The following is a 16023-nucleotide window of genomic DNA, read 5'->3' as shown; positions in this document are numbered from 1 at the left end:
AGTTGGAAAGACTTGCATGAACTGCTGCAGAGTGAAATAAGCAGAATCGGGGAAATAATGTGGGACAACCAAATGTGACAGACTTTGCTACTTACAGCAATATAAAGATCCAAGAAAACTTTGAGGGCTTTGTGAAAACGAATTCTATCTATATCTAGAGAAAGAACTGTTGGAATAGGAATGCAGATGAAAACATGTGATTTATCACTTGTTTATTTGGGTATAGGATTTGGGTTTTGGCTTTAGTTACAAAAATGAATAATATGAAAATGTGTTTTCAGTGATAATACATGTATAACACAGTGGAATTGCTTGTCAACTCTGAGGGGGGGAAGAAGAGAGGGAGACAACATGAATCACATAACTTTGAAAAACTTATGTGGAAATTTGTTATTACAAATAAAATAAAGATAAAACCTAAAAAAGAAGATCTACTTTGACAGCTATGTGGAAGATGGACTGGAATGGGTAGAGACTTGTGGCTGGGAAACCAGCCAGCAAACTATCACAATAGTCCAGGCGTGAGCGTATGGACACCTGCCCTAGGGAGATGGCAGTGTCAGAGAAGAGGAGTGAGAAAGAGGTAAGAGATGGAGCAAGATGAAATCAACAGTCCTTTGCAAAATTAGATATAGGGGATAAGAAAAAGGGCCATGGAGGTGAGCCTTGGTTGGGAGCCTGAAGATCAGGAAGTGGGTGGTGCCCTCAGGAGTAAAAGGAAAGTTAAAAAGAGGGGAGAGTTTGTGGGGCAGGAGTAGGTAATGAGTTAAAATTATTAAATGAACAAACTTATAGAAAAAAAAAAAAAGATGGTGTCCAAAGGCAGGTGACCAGGATGGTGAGGGGACTGGAAGCCTGCTTGTTAATTGAAAAAACTAATTTAATAAAAAACTAATTTAACATAAGTTATTTGGTTTGAGATGTCCAGTTCTGCCAGGGACAGAGAAGTAGGTTTCTTCTTTCCCATTAGATAGTGAACCTCTTGAAGGTTGGGATTATTTTTAACCTTTTTTTTGGTGTATCCCCAGTTCTTAACTCAGTGATTGGCTTATAGTAGGCTTTTAATCAATGTTTCTTGACTTGTTTTCTCTACATAAAGAAAGATATCAGTCTAGCAATCTAAGGCAATTATTCCCTTGGTAGCCATTTCAATCCAGCTGTGTTCCTCACCATATAAAAAGAAATTCAATAGGAAGATTTTTATTGTAGCAATTTATTTTTCCTTAAAATATTAAATCATATTATCCCTATGACACATTTATTTTGTGTGCCAAATTTTCCCATATGTTACTTCAGACACAGGATTTTAGAGCTGGAAGAGACACTTCAGGGGGCAGCTAGGTGACTCAGTAGAGAAAGTGCCAAGCCTGAAGACGGGAGGGTCTGGTTCAAATTTGATGTCAGATACTTCCAAGCTGTGTGACCCTGGAAAGTCACGTAGCCCCAGGTGCCTAACTCTGACCCCTCTTCTGCCTTGGTACTAATACTTAGTAGCAATTCTAAGACAGAAGATAAGAATCCTGGGTTTTTTATGAGTATATGGGCTGATATGTCAATCTTCTGAATCATCTTTCTCTGGCTTTACTTCAAGCCAGAGAAAGAAAGGAAAAAAAGAGAAGGATAGAATCCTATACCTTCTTATTTAGTATCCTTCCCTCTTTATTCCACTTTTGTCTTTACAAATATCTACTTTGTGGAGTCAATTAGGTGGCTCAATGGATTGAGAATCAGGCCTAGAGACAGGAGGTCCTGGGTTCAAATGTGAACTCAAATACTTCCTATCTGTGTGACCCTAGACAAGTCACTTAACCCACACTGCCTAGCCCTTACTGTTCTTCTGTCTTGGAACTAATAAACAGTATTGATTCTAAGACAAATTCTAAGAGCCTTTAAAAAGGAAAAAAAAAGAAAGAAAGAAAAATATAAAGCATAGGGGCAGCTAGGTGACTCAGTGAATAGAAAGCCAAGCCAGGAAACAGGAGGTCCTGGGTTCAAATATGACCTCAGACATCTCCTAGTTTTGTGACCCTGGGTAAGTCACTTAACTCCCTTTGCCTAGCCCTTACCACTCATCTGCCTTGGAACCAATTCACAGTATTGATTTCAAGATGAAATGTAAGGGTTCTTAAAAATTAATAAATTTCAATTAAAAAATAAAATAGTACTACAACTTTTGAGATACCCTAAACAGATGTGAGTTATTTCTCAGAGAAGATAAAGGAGAAAAAGGAATAAATAGATGATCCAAGAGATGAATGACATAATTTAAATTTGAATTATAAATGATAGAGGTGGCTCTAGACTTTGAGGAAAAGAAAAAAAATGGTCTCAAAAACAAGCAGAAAGGTAAGATGGAAGTAAATAGTAAAGAAAGAAATAGCAAAAGGTAGCCTACAAAATAGGACAAAAAAATTTCTAGTCCAATTATAAAAATGTTTCATATGGTTAAATATTTTCCTTTTAAGGCATCGAATGCTACTCTATTTCTTTTGCTCTTTCAAAAATTTTTTATTAATATTGTTTTATCTTGTACCACAATTACATAGAAAAACAATGTTTTATTCGATTTTTTTTTTAAATGTTGGGTCCCGAATTCTTTTCCTCCCTCCTTTCCCTCCTTCCTCTCTGAGATAAGTAATTGAATATAGATTTTTACAGGAATTGCTACACTGTTTACTGGAAAGACTGACTTCAACTCCAAAAAGATGAGCATTTCCCCTCCACTATTCCATTAAGATCTAATCTATGGTTCTTATCTTTGTTAATTATTCTAAAAATGTTTCAAGGAAAAGCATGCCATATTATCAGGCCTCCTCACCTTGTTCTGATCTTGTGGACTTCAAAATCATGCCTCTTGTTTCATTCTAGAATTTCACTCAATGGCTGGAGCCTCTCACCTCTGTGACCTGTTTGCTCACCCCAACCCTCCTATTGCTTAGTTCCTTCTAAAGCCTACATTTAGTGACAGAGTCAGGCTAGCTGGTGTTTGTTACCCTTCTGGCCCTGTTCTGATGTTATGTGTAACTGATGTGTTCAAAATCACACCTTTTTACCAATTATGTTCTTCCTCTACCACCCTGCTGACTCCACCTTTCCAACTCCTTTGCATGTCATTTTCCCACATTAGAATATATAAGTTCCTTGAGAACAGGGAATATTTTTCTACAGGCTTATATTTGTATTCCCAGTACTGACCACAGTTACCTGGCATATAGCACTTAATAAATGCTTGTTTCCTTCCTTACTTCCTTAAATCAGGGCTTCTCAAAGAAAATGAACCTAATTGAGTTTGATTGAAATTTGAAATAATTCTTTCTTTTCATCAATTACATTTAAATTTTCCAGGAAAAAAAGAACTTCTGTCAATGCCATATCTCTGTTATAAGAATAAAAACTGGAGATATCTTTCATCTTTCACACCAACATGGTTTTATTATGTAACATAATAACAACTTTGGCCAGCCTGAAAGACTGGTAAACTCTACCTCTTGCTACTTATTTCTTGGCCATGAAGATCCAGTTGAAAGATTTCATGAAACCCCCTCTGCAAAGATGTTTATAACAAACGCTGGAAAAACAAAATGAAAACAACCAAAAACATAACCAATGATGCTTTCATACCTTGAATGCTCCTTTTAAAGAATGCCTTACATCCTTCACACGACCACACACCATAATGGTAACCAGAAGCATAATCGCTGCAGACAGCACAGAAGTGGGCATCCCTCTTTGAGCCGGGGCTATTGATAATGGGGCTGTTACAACTGTTCCCATTAACTTTTCTTTTCAGTGTCTCTCTACTTACAAAGAAAATATTTATTAGTAAAAAAAGAAACAAAAGAAAAAACATGAAAGACAAAAAGGCAGACATCGAAAGCATTCATTGCCAATTCACTTGACTCTTTTTTCCCCCAAGGGTTTATTATTATCACTGATCTCCAGTGGGGATGGATCACTTTGATGACTGTAACATAGGTTTTAGTTAATCTGAGATATAGGTGGACACCAAAATTGACTGTATTTTTGGAGCAGTCAAAATCTAGTGGGTTTTTACCAACTGATTCATATTGTGAAAATAGAGCTTGAAAAAGTAACAAATTGTAGCTTTCAATGTACCATTGCATAAGACAGTCAAGGCAAAAGACAAAAACCAAACAAGGATCTTGTACACCACATTTTCAGAGCTGGTATTATCTGTAGGAAGTTATTTTGCTACAACGATTTCAAGGGAACCCAAAAAAAGTCCTTTACATACCCTGCAATACATCTCATTACTCCTTTATAATGCCTAGAATTCCCTTTAATAGAGACAAAGGTTTTCATTCTATAACTACAGAGAAGGCTTAAAATAATGATAGCTTCAGGAAAAGTATTACAAAGATTTAAATTATAGATTAACACAATATGCTAGAATTGTCACTAGAAGACCTAGTTCAAATCCTAGTTTTGATACTTCTTTCCTATGTGATTGTGTTCAAAGAACTTATCTCTCAAAGCTTCAGTTTAGTTATAAAATAAGGATAATAGGCAGAGGTATTCCAGTCACCTCACATTGGTTCATAATAACCAGTGGATAAGTTTTCAGTGTCAGCATTTACATCTCTGAAATTGGCAAATATAACAACTTAAAGGCCTGATTTATTTATTTGTTTGTTTGTTTGTTTTTTGAGTTGACGATCTAGACCTAAGAAAGTAATGAAAGGGCGGCTAGCTATCACAGTGGACAGAGTGCTAGGACCAGGGTTCAAATGTGTTCTCAGATATTTCTTAGCTATGTGAGCCTGGGCAAGTCACTTAACCTCCACTGCCTATCCTGTCTTAGAATGATAAAAGGTAAGAGAGGAAGCTCCAAAGAAAAGAAAGAGAGAGGGAAGGAGGAAGTTCAGAAGAAAAAAAGAGAGAACGAGGGAGAGAGAGAAACAGAAGAAAGGAAACAAGGGAGGGAGGGACGGAGGGAGGGAAGGAAGGAAGGAAGAAAAATTATAATAGATTAAACTTAGAAGTGTTAGATGCATTTTTTGTTTGTTTGTTTGTTTAAATGTTTACCAGCACACTACTACTAATACTATAAAGTGATAAAGTCATAGAATTATTGTGAGTAAAGTATTTGGTAGACCTCAAAAAGCTATATCAATTGTCTTATTTTTATCATGTATGTAAAACATAAGGTTCATAGGGACAAGTACTGTTTGTTTTTTGTTTTATTTTTGTATCCCAGGATAGTGCCTCATACTTAACTTAGAAAGATATCAGCCAACGGTGTTTAATCAAAAAGATTTAAAGAAGCAGTAGGCTCTGATCTAATTCTCTAATTCGAAGTATAGGACTTTCCAATGAATCTGAAATCCAAGCATTATCCTTTCAATGTTTTCCCCCAGCTATAGGATAGCAAACATCTATAATTGCTAAAAGAAAAAAATAATTAAAAACACAAGTGAATCTCTCTGCTTCATTACAGAAATGAGGGCTGATGGGTCTGGGCACTGCATATGACATCAGATTTTTAAAAATATGTTTAGTTTTATGGAATTTATTTCCCTTTCTTAATACTTTTTAATAAGGGGTGACTCTCTCAGATGAGAGAAATATAATATGTAATATAGATGATATAAAAAGATACCTATGAATAATTAATTATAAAAATAATTATTTACTTATATAATATCATGTTTGTTATTGCTAACTAGTTAATTAAAAGATATGTGTAAAAGTCCCAAAATGAAGAGAATGAAAAGACTTTTAAATCTCTTCTATTTGATTATAATATATTTCAAAGCCCACAATAGCAGTTTTTTTCCCTATTCACACCATCACTTTAAAAGTCTGAAAAAGATAACTTTGGAATATGATAATGGCATTCATAGCAAAATACTTTAAGAGATTGAGGATTTCATTGATGTGGGTAAGCCCTCCACCAAAACTGAAGGGATACAACCTTATCTTCTGTATCTCACTCTAAATGCTTCCAAGTAACCCTACCTAAGATAGGGACTTTCACTTTATTTTATTTTAATAATTTTTATTGATGACTTTTGGTTTTGCATCATCTTTATTTCTGTATATATTATTCTCCCCTGCCCACCCCAACAAGTCAAATTTGTATTTATTAATATATGTATATGTTACACATATATCTACATCAATATCTCTCTATATATTCGTGTGTATATATACATATGTGTGTATGTGTATACATATACATATATACTTGCATACATATACATATATACAAGGAAAAACCATAGTTTAGGAAAACTAAATAATACAACACTGATCTAACAGTACACACAATATGCCAAACACATAAACCTATTTTTTTCCAGTGAAAAGAGAGGTATATTTTCTAACCTTCTCCAGGAATAAGGTTGAAGAGGTGTAACCTCACATCTGTCAGACTGGCCAATTTGACAGCAAAGGAAAGTGATCAGTGTTGGAGGAGATGTGGCAAAATTGGGACACTAATGCATTGCTGGTGGAATTGTGAACTGATCCAATCATTCTGGAGGGCTATAAAACAACACATATCTTTTGATCTAGCAATACTACTATAACGTCTATATCCCAAAGAGATAAAAGAAAAAAAGAAAAGGACTTACTTGTATAAAAATATTTAGAGGAATAACTGAACAAATTGTGGTAAATGGTGGTGATGGAATACTATTGTGCTGTAAGAAATGATGAACAGGATGACTTCAGAAAGAACTGGAAAAACCTACATGAGCTGATACAGAATGAAATAAGCAGAACCAGGAAAAACCTTGTACCCATTAATAACAATATTGTGGACTGTGATAGACTTTGCTGCTCTCAGCAATACAATGACCCAGGATAATTCCAAGGGACTTCTGATAAAGAATGCTACCCACATCTAGAGAAAGAATTATTGGGGTCAGAATACAAATCAAAGTGTGCAATTTTTCACTCTAGTTTATTTGAGTTTTTGCTTTGGGGTTTTGGTTTTATATGATTGTGCTTTTACAAAAATTATCAATGTGGAAATGTTTTTCATGATTATATAAATATATCCCAGATCAAACTGCTTGCCAACTCTGGGAAGGGGAGAGAAGAGAGACCATTTGGATCACATAACTTTGGAAAACTTAGGTGTAAATGTGTTATTACAGGTAATTGATCAAATATCTTTATAATTTAAAAAGTAAAAAGGAATAAGTGTGGTCACTATAATGACAATATTCCATTCCTTTCTGTTGTAATGAATGCCTTCTACAAGGTCCCTTGTTTTCTCTGGAATCTGACCCTTAATGCCAGTTCTGCCTCAAACTGGGAATTCTGACTTCAAGGAATGGAAGAAGAAAACAAAGACCTCCATCTTGCCTTTGGCTTTTTGGGATACGCTGAGACCGCACAAATCAATTCAACATACCTAAGGGAGAGAATCAAGACTATGTTCATGAATGTCTTATAATTTTGTGGGTTTTGTACTACTGTTTCTCAAATATGTCAGACCTTTTTCTTTCTCTCCAATGTTTCTTCCTTGATTTTATTCTAAACATATCTTTATATCATGAAAAAAAAATTGTAGCCACTATATATATTGTTTTCCTGCTTCTCTTTACTTCATTCTATATCAGTTAATTTAAGTCTTCCCAGGCTTCTCCAGATTCTTCATGCTTATCTTTTCTTATGATGTAGTAATATTCCTCCACATTCATGTACCATAATTTGTTCAATGATTCCTCAGTCAGCAGGTGTCTGTTTTGTTTTCATTTTCTCACCGCCTTAAAAAGTGCTGCTTTGAATATTTTAGGGTTATATAGGACTCTTTGACTTCCTTAAATCAGACATTTTCTATTTATAGGAGTTTGTCACAGATTTTTTGTTTATTTATTGTTTCTATTGTTCTTACCAAGACTTCAAAGGAATTGCTTTTGCTATGAACTACTGTCTCCTAACACTGTGTCAGGACTCATGTACTATTAGTTTAGGAGAACCACAAGATTACTCCTAAAATTCAAAGTGGCAGACACAGCCTGCAGATATAATAATCTGTGAATGTAAATTGAAGGAGCATCCCAGAAAGAGTGCTATACAGACCACACAGTGAACTAGAATATATAAGAATAAAAGCCATTCCCTAATAGATAAGTGGTCAAAAAATTTGAACAAGGATTTGAAAATTATCTATTTTATCTTTTGTCATCAGGAATCTTGTTAAATAAATGTAAAGGAATGCCACATCTACATAGGGAGACAACCATAAGCAATTACAAAGTTGTGACTGATGGAAGAAATATATTCGCCTATACTTGGATATCACAGAATCATTAAAACTTTAGGAAAGTTTCAAGACTTCTCTATAATATCTAAATAAATAGACCTTCATCTGTTTTTATAAGTCTGCAGTATTATTTTGGTCCAGAGGTCTATGGTAAAGAAAAATTTGCCTCTCTCAGTCTTCATGCCTAATATTTCATTGAAGTCATACTTTTACTATAATTGTTGCTATGGAAATAAAGGTTCATGAATACCAAGTTACAATTTCTTTACAAGCTGAAGCCAAAGGACCCAAACTGAGAGGGGAAACAGCTCTGTTGCAAACTCTCTTCATCAGGAGAAAAATGACTCGCATCTAATCTTTGCTCTTTGAAAACAATAATCATAGCAGAGACCTCAGTTTTAACCTGGAATGCTAATTTTAATTAAGACTCATATATTGTGAGTCTGTCTTATTTAACTGCTTTTCCTTGAGGAGATTTCTAAAGCAAATAAAATCTGAAGGTTTAAATGTGAAAAAGTTGATCCAACATTTAAATTGTCCACACAGTTGCACATTGGGCTGATAAAGTGATCTGAATTGACTTAACTATCTCTAACTACCTCTCTGTTTGGATTAGAGATGCAAAGAAATCACTTTATCTCTCAGGAGAAACACTGACTGAAATATACAGACACAGACATTTGCCTCATTCAGTAGTTTCAGCACAATATAAACAGCCAAATAAGGTCATTTGTGCTGAGGGAAAAAAATTAAAATAACTATAAAATCTAAATTAATTGAATTAGCTATTGGCATTGATTAAGTTCATAGACTTATTACTGAAAGGAACCTCACAGACCATCTACATCTCCTTTATGAGCAAACTGATTCCCAGAGAAGTTATGTGTCTTATCCAAAGTCATTCAAGTAGCAAGGGGCAGACCTGAAATTTGAACCTAGATCCTTTCATCCAAAATCTAGCTCTCTTACCCCTGTGCTATGCTGCCTCCAAGTAAAAATTTATTTTTTTATTTTACTTTGTACTATACACAGTGCCTTTCCTGTGTGGGAATTCCCAATCCATCTTTAACTTATGGTCTAAACGTTGCTGAAATCACACAGCTGTTAAGTATAAAGAAAGGATCTTTAGTCCAAATTCATTCTACCATGTGACCTGTGTCCAAAAAAATTTTTAGAAAGAAAAGATAAAGCCTGATTTTTTCACCTTTCCCACTAGAATTTAAAAAGGAATTCATGTGTCACTGTCACTTTCAGTGGAAATAAAATTCCAAATACTGAAGCATTAAGTGGATAATTGGCCTGCCCGATTAACATAGGAATACCAGTGATGTATAGCTTTTGATTTGGGGTTTAAAAAAATAAAATGAAATCATAATTCATAGCACTATCTTTTAACAAGTCTTCAACAGAAGTAAATGTTTTGGGGGAGAAACAATCAACTAGACATCTAAGGCAATGTTCCTCACACTGAGAGTAGAGGGGCAGGAATCTCAAGGGCATTTCAGAGATCAGAGAAACCAGAATTGCAGGAATTTCCATATCTTTTTTGGTGGTGGTAGCTGTGTGTTCATACATATCACACAAACCATTCTTGGCTCACTGGATGCAAGCTTGCCTCATTCTCATTTGCAGGCTTTACCTTCTAATACAATGCGAAAAGATGACAATGGTAGGGAACTCCAAGAAGCTATTTGAAGGTGATAGTAGTCATATCCGTAAGACCAACAACAGTCTTGCAGTTACAAGTTGTGTTTGTGGGACAAATTTGTGTGATAAATTTGCCATGAAAGTCTAACAACCAACTAGTGGTCTAAATTCAGTGACGTCACTAAAAAAATTTTAAAAATAAATTCAGTGACGTCAAACTAAATGGAAATTCATCTCTATGAGCCTCATGTTGACTTAGAAAACCACAAACTAACATTATTTTTGTTGGATTGAGGCAGCCAGATGGCACAGTGGATAGTGCTGAGCCTGAAATCAGGAAAACCTGAGTCTAAATCTGTCCTCAGATACTTATTGGATGTGAGACCCTGGAGAAGTCATTCAGCTCTGTGGGTCTCAGTTTCCTCATCCATAAAATGAGCTGGAGAAGGAAATGGCAAACCAGTCCAGTGTCTCCGAATTGAATCACAACTGAACACCAACAAATGTAGTGTTGTATTTTTATTTATTTTGGTAAACATTTTGTGGGCCTCAGCAGTCCTATGGTGATAAACTTGACACTTTCTGATAAATGATAAACTTTAAATTATATATGAAAGCTGAAATAATGATACTTATAAGAAGCAAGAGTTTTCAGTCTAAAGGACTGGAGAGAAGCTGTTCAGTTTACAGCAGACTATGATGGTTAATAACATATTTCCAATCAAAAGAGGCCTGGCCCAATTTTATAGAGTTCCTCCCTTTCAGAGAACATGGTCAAAGGGCAACCATGTCAGAAAAGAAAAAACAAAACAATCAACCAGCCCAAGAGGGAGAGTCAGGCAGGAAAAAAAAAATACTGAAACTATTCGAAATTTATACAATATGAGAGATAGTATGCAATATTGATTTTACTCTTAGTTTCCAGTGGAAGGAATTAAGGCTCTGAAGAGTTCGTGCATGGGGAACAAGTAGGAGGCCCAGTAGATTGAAGGCCAGGTCCAGAGATGGGAGGTCCTGGGTTCAAATCTGATCTCACATACTTCTTAACTATGTGATCCCTATGCCAGTCACTTAATTCCCATTGCCTAGCCACTTTTCCACCTTGGAACAAATACACAATATTGAATCTAAGATGGAGGATAAGGGTTGCAAAAAATAAAAATTAAAAAAGAGAAAGAAAAAGAGTTATTGTATATCAAAAAATTACAAGTACTACATTATGTAAAAAGACTAGCTCATGATCATGCAGCTTTTTCTTAAGGAACTTTTCTCAACATAATGTATTTTTTATATATGTACATTATTTATATATTATATGTGTACATTACATATATGGGCTATTATATAATGTATGCAACTATGTAACAATTATATAATATATAAGGTTGTATATAATACATATACATATGTATGTGTATAAATATACATAAAATATACATATATATATATACACCCACCATTTTAATGAGAGTTCACTGTCTAGTAAGTTAATACATACTATTGAAATCAGCCATAAAAGCATTTATTGGCTGCCTACTATGTGCTCAATACTCTACTAGAGATATGGAATAAAAAGAGTACACTCTTGTCCTTAAAAAAATCTACTGTCGGGGGCAGCTGGGTAGCTCAGTGGAGTGAGAGTCAGGCCTAGAGACAGGAGGTCCTAGGTTCAAACCCGGCCTCAGCCACTTCCCAGCTGTGTGACCCTGGGCAAGTCACTTGACCCCCATTGCCCACCCTTACCAATCTTCCACCTATGAGACAATACACCGAAGTACAAGGATTTAAAAAAAAAAATCTACTGTCCAGGGGGCAACGAGGTGGCTCAGCAGATATAGAGGCAGGTCCAAAGATGGAAGGTCCTGGGTTCAAATATGACCTCAGACACTTTCTGGTTGTATGGCCCTAAGCAAGTCACTGAATCCCCATTGCCTAGCCCTTATCTGTCTTTTGCCTTGGAACCAATACACAGAATTAATTCCAAGATGGAAGGTAAGGGTTTGAAAAAAACAAACAACATATGGTCCAGTAGAAGAGGCAAGACTAATACATAAAACAATAGTAAATAGTAAATAATATGTAATTAAGTGCTAAATTATATCACAAATACTTTGTTAGTTTAAAGGAAAGGGAGATTAAATCAATGAGATTTAATAGAAATAATAAAGAGTAGAGCTAGTACTGGAAAGATACCTAGAATTTTTATAGGCAGAAAAGAAATATACCCCTGAAATTTTTTAAATATGTAAAATAAAATGCCTTATGTTCACTAAAACAGTCGTATAAAATAGTAGCAAAGAAGCAAGAGTAGACTTACTTGTTCACAGGCAAAACATGTTCCACTGATCTAGCTTCACACCAGGGGCCTTTTGGGGGTTCTGCATACAAGAGTGATGACTGGCAGTGCAGTGTTATAGGAGAGAGATGTCCAGGAGTTGGCCACAATATATTGGGGCTGGTTGTCTGTCCCACGGCTCCACCTTCTGAGTCATTGGCATTACTGGTGATGCTATAGTTCATCACAGTAGGACTATAGAAGGCCATTGCTGAATATTCATGGCGGCCTTCCATATAAGATGAAGGAATATAAAGGGGACTGTGTTCCAGTGGCAGGACAGCTTGGCTACAGTTGTAGGGAGCAGGAGAACTAAGACCAGATGGTGAGCTTTTGATTTCGGCTTTGTTACATCCAATATCTTGAATGGGGAGCAGCTGAGAAAACTCCTTGTGAGAAGATGCACAAAGAGACATTATGATGCCAAATGTCTCTTACTCAAACACTTATCAGCAGGAATTTCAGCTAGAAAAACAAATACAGCATGATGCATTAGAGCTGATATTTCTAATTTAGGCATAATTACTAAGGAGATGAGAAATAAGACCTTTGATGAAACATTAAAATAACTAGAATAATTTAATCTGAAGATAAGTCTGACCACTTGCCATTTTAACTATAAAAACAGAAAAAGAAAAAAAAGTTTCAAATGGCAATAAGGGTTGCTAATAAGCAGACATGAACACTTACTATATACACTAGACTGAGAATATAAAGATATTTAAAAAAAACACTACCTGCAAGTTAATATTCTACCATCTACCTGAAGGAGATAGGCCCCCAAATCCATCTCTACTCTCTCTCTTGCTCTCTCTCTTTATCCTTTAATTCCTATTAGTTGAAAACCTCAAAATCTGAAGCAGGTTTAGAAAGACTTTTATGAGGTTATTAGGTGAAAGAGAGAGCCAGAAAAAGGCGTTCAAATGAGGACATAAGGACATTTGCTTGACTGACCAAAATTGGCAGTAGGTAGTTTCCAGATAATGGCAGTTTGAGACATATAGCAGCAAACATAAATATTTTATCTAATTTGGGAAATCCAACACACAAGCTTTGGGTGGAATATAGGCAGAAAAGAAAAAGATCACTCCGTGTACCCCTGAACAAGCGCTGGGCGGGATCTAAACATTCCTTAACAGCCATAGGTTTCCCTGGAGCATTGCTGAGGTCAGCCTGACCTCTATGGTAAGCTTTTGGGTTAGACCATTTTCTAATACAAAGCTAGATTTAAAACAATATAATAATTAATACAGTTTTCAGAACAAAATAATATTTTTCCCATACTCCCTTAAACTACTGTCAGGTATCTCTCATTCTATATACTGCCAAATTTCTAGAAAAACTAGTATTTTCTTGGTGTTTCCATTTTCCTACTCACTCACTCTTTAAAACTCTGCAATCTGACTCTCATCACTGCAACCATCCTGAAATAACTCCCACCAGCATCACCCATTATCTCCAACGCCACTGGCCTTCTCTCAGTTCTCACCCTCTTTGAATTTTCTGTGGCATTCAACTTTATAGCTCTTCCCACCTTGTTACCATGGATCCATGACAATGTTCTTTCCTAATTTCTTCTCATCACATCTCAAAGTGTAGGGGTCTTCCAACACTCTGTCCTATTTTCTCTATCCATTCTCTTCTTTGGCAATATCTTCTACTCCAATGATTTCAGGTATTGCCTCCTAGGAAGATGACTCTCAAATATATTATCTCCAGTCACAATATCACCTCAGAATTCTAATCCTGAATTTTCAACCACCTGCTAAGTACTCGTTTGTTAAAAAAAAAAAAAAAAAAAAAGCAAAAGCCAATAAAAACCCTACAGGACTACCTAACTTCTTCAGTTTCTTCTGATCATCTTACCATTTTCCAGGTCATCTAGGTTAAGAACCTCAGAATCATCTTGAATTCATCCTTCTCTATCCACATCAAATCATTTGCAATTGTTGGCAATTCTATCTCCAAAATGTATTTCTAGGATATATCAACTCAATTGGGCTATTGTAATAATCTAAAATTTATTCTAGATATTCTAAATGATCTCCCTACATTGACTTCATTCTTTTACACTGCTACTGAAGAATTCTTCCTCGAGCACAGATCTGATTATACTACTTATTCAGAACCCTTTAGTAGCTTTATAGCAGCTCTCCAAGAGAGCTGAACATAACAAACACTAACAAAATGACAAAGAACTAAAGATCTAACTCCTAGAAAGTATAAAGAATTAGAGGAATTTCGCAGTGGTCTACAGAAAATACATGATGGTTATTTCTTGGCCATAGCCAGCTACTTTATGTATGTTCAAAATGACTGCTTCACCTAGAAGAGAATGAAAAGAAGAGACACTCCTAAGGAAATCTAGGAAACAGAATGATTTCTTTAGTGGAGAGCAATTGGTAGGAGATCAACACTGGCAGAAAGAGAAGCAATTTTATCACTGGAGTATACTATACAGCACCTGGACTTAAAAGAAAATAAATGAGTTGGGAAAACAGATTTGCAAGCCTGTCATGGAGGCATGATATGGTAGTGATGGGAATTTCAAAGACCTAATAATCTCCTTGAGCTCTCTTTATAGATAGAAAAGAAGTATCACAACTAATAAATTGTTTAGCTTGCCTCAATGATAATCTCAACCTTCAAAAAAACGGAAGCGTAGAGAGGAGAACTGCTACTCTGAATGTAGAGGAACTGATTGCTGATGAAGAAATTATATGAAATCTTGTGGAAACAACCAGAAAAATTGGGATGAAGTAAAAAGACTGAAAAAAGAAGAAAATATAAGGTATCAATGACCAAAACAAATGACCTAGAAAAAATGTCAATGAAAAATCATTTAAGAATTACTGGGGGGGAGCAAATGCATTGAGGGCTTGGCTTAGAGATGGAAGAGCTTGGGCACAAATTTGAGCTCAGACATTTCCTAACTGTGTGATCCTGGGCAAGTCATTTGACCCCCATTGCCTGACCCTTACTATTCTTTTGCTTTGGAACTAATACATTGATCCTAAAATTTAAGTGTAAAGAATAATCACTGGACTCCCTAAAAAGTATGACCAAGGAAAATTGTAGAGCACATTTTGAAAAAACATAAAAGAGAATTATACAGATCCCCATATGTAAATCATCAAAAAGAAAGGAAGGAAGGAAGGAAGGAAGGAAGGAAGGTTGGTTCAAATAATGTTCAAGAAATCTCACAGAGAAACTACAGTTAGCAAGTTCTTCCCCACCAGAACTAAAAAAACTTATAGTCAATAAGAAAAGAGGATGTAAACAAAACTAGAATCCATAGAGACAAGCAAGGATCGGAAAGAAATACATGTAGCCTATAGGGCTCTGAGTCTAAAGGTAGTCGGAGCAGAGGGCCCCACTGAGAAATCTCCAACATGGTTGAAAATCCAGAAGGGGTAGATTTGAAGGCTCTAGGAGCAGCAACAATCTGTATGGACACCCAAACTAAGACATCCCAAGGTGCTGAGGTAGGAACCTTTGTCCTCAGATACCATAAAGAGCCCTGGACATCATGCATTCTGACTAAACAATTCAGAGAAGCCTAACTCCAGGAAGTAGAGAACAGCACAGGAACTAAGGTCCCAAGGGTAAGACCAAGCATTTCATCCAACTGTTTTCACTGCTTCCAAACTAATTAAGGACTTTTATCAACTAGTTTGGTGCTTTTTGTTGATTGATGGATTCAATTGAGTAATTCTCATCTAATAAGGGTATCTAAACTAGAGCATGTTGGTAGTTATTTAAGTGGGATGGAGTTATTGATTCAATCACCTCCCAACCCTTA

At 35.7% G+C, this 16023-nt stretch overlaps 1 protein-coding gene across 2 annotated transcripts in view; it reads right to left on the bottom strand.

Annotated features, from left to right (window-relative positions):
* The window catches only part of ESR2 (estrogen receptor 2), a 63738-nt gene extending 51101 nt beyond the window's left edge, over nt 1-12637 (bottom strand). The window contains exons 1-2 of one of the 2 annotated variants that reach the window (XM_044662006.1): nt 12204-12637; nt 3622-3800 (exon numbers count right to left, since the gene is read on the bottom strand). In XM_044662006.1, the coding sequence (XP_044517941.1) occupies nt 3622-3800; nt 12204-12637 (613 nt within the window). The remainder of the gene's footprint in view (nt 1-3621; nt 3801-12203) is intronic. The other variant, XM_044662007.1, reaches the window with a different exon arrangement.
* Between the last annotated feature and the right edge of the window lie 3386 nt (nt 12638-16023).

This window comes from Gracilinanus agilis, chromosome 2, assembly GCF_016433145.1.
Source record: "Gracilinanus agilis isolate LMUSP501 chromosome 2, AgileGrace, whole genome shotgun sequence".
NCBI classification, from domain to species: Eukaryota; Metazoa; Chordata; class Mammalia; order Didelphimorphia; family Didelphidae; genus Gracilinanus; species Gracilinanus agilis.
The sequence above is the reverse complement of the archived record's forward strand: the minus strand, read 5'-3'. Positions and strand labels throughout refer to the sequence as shown.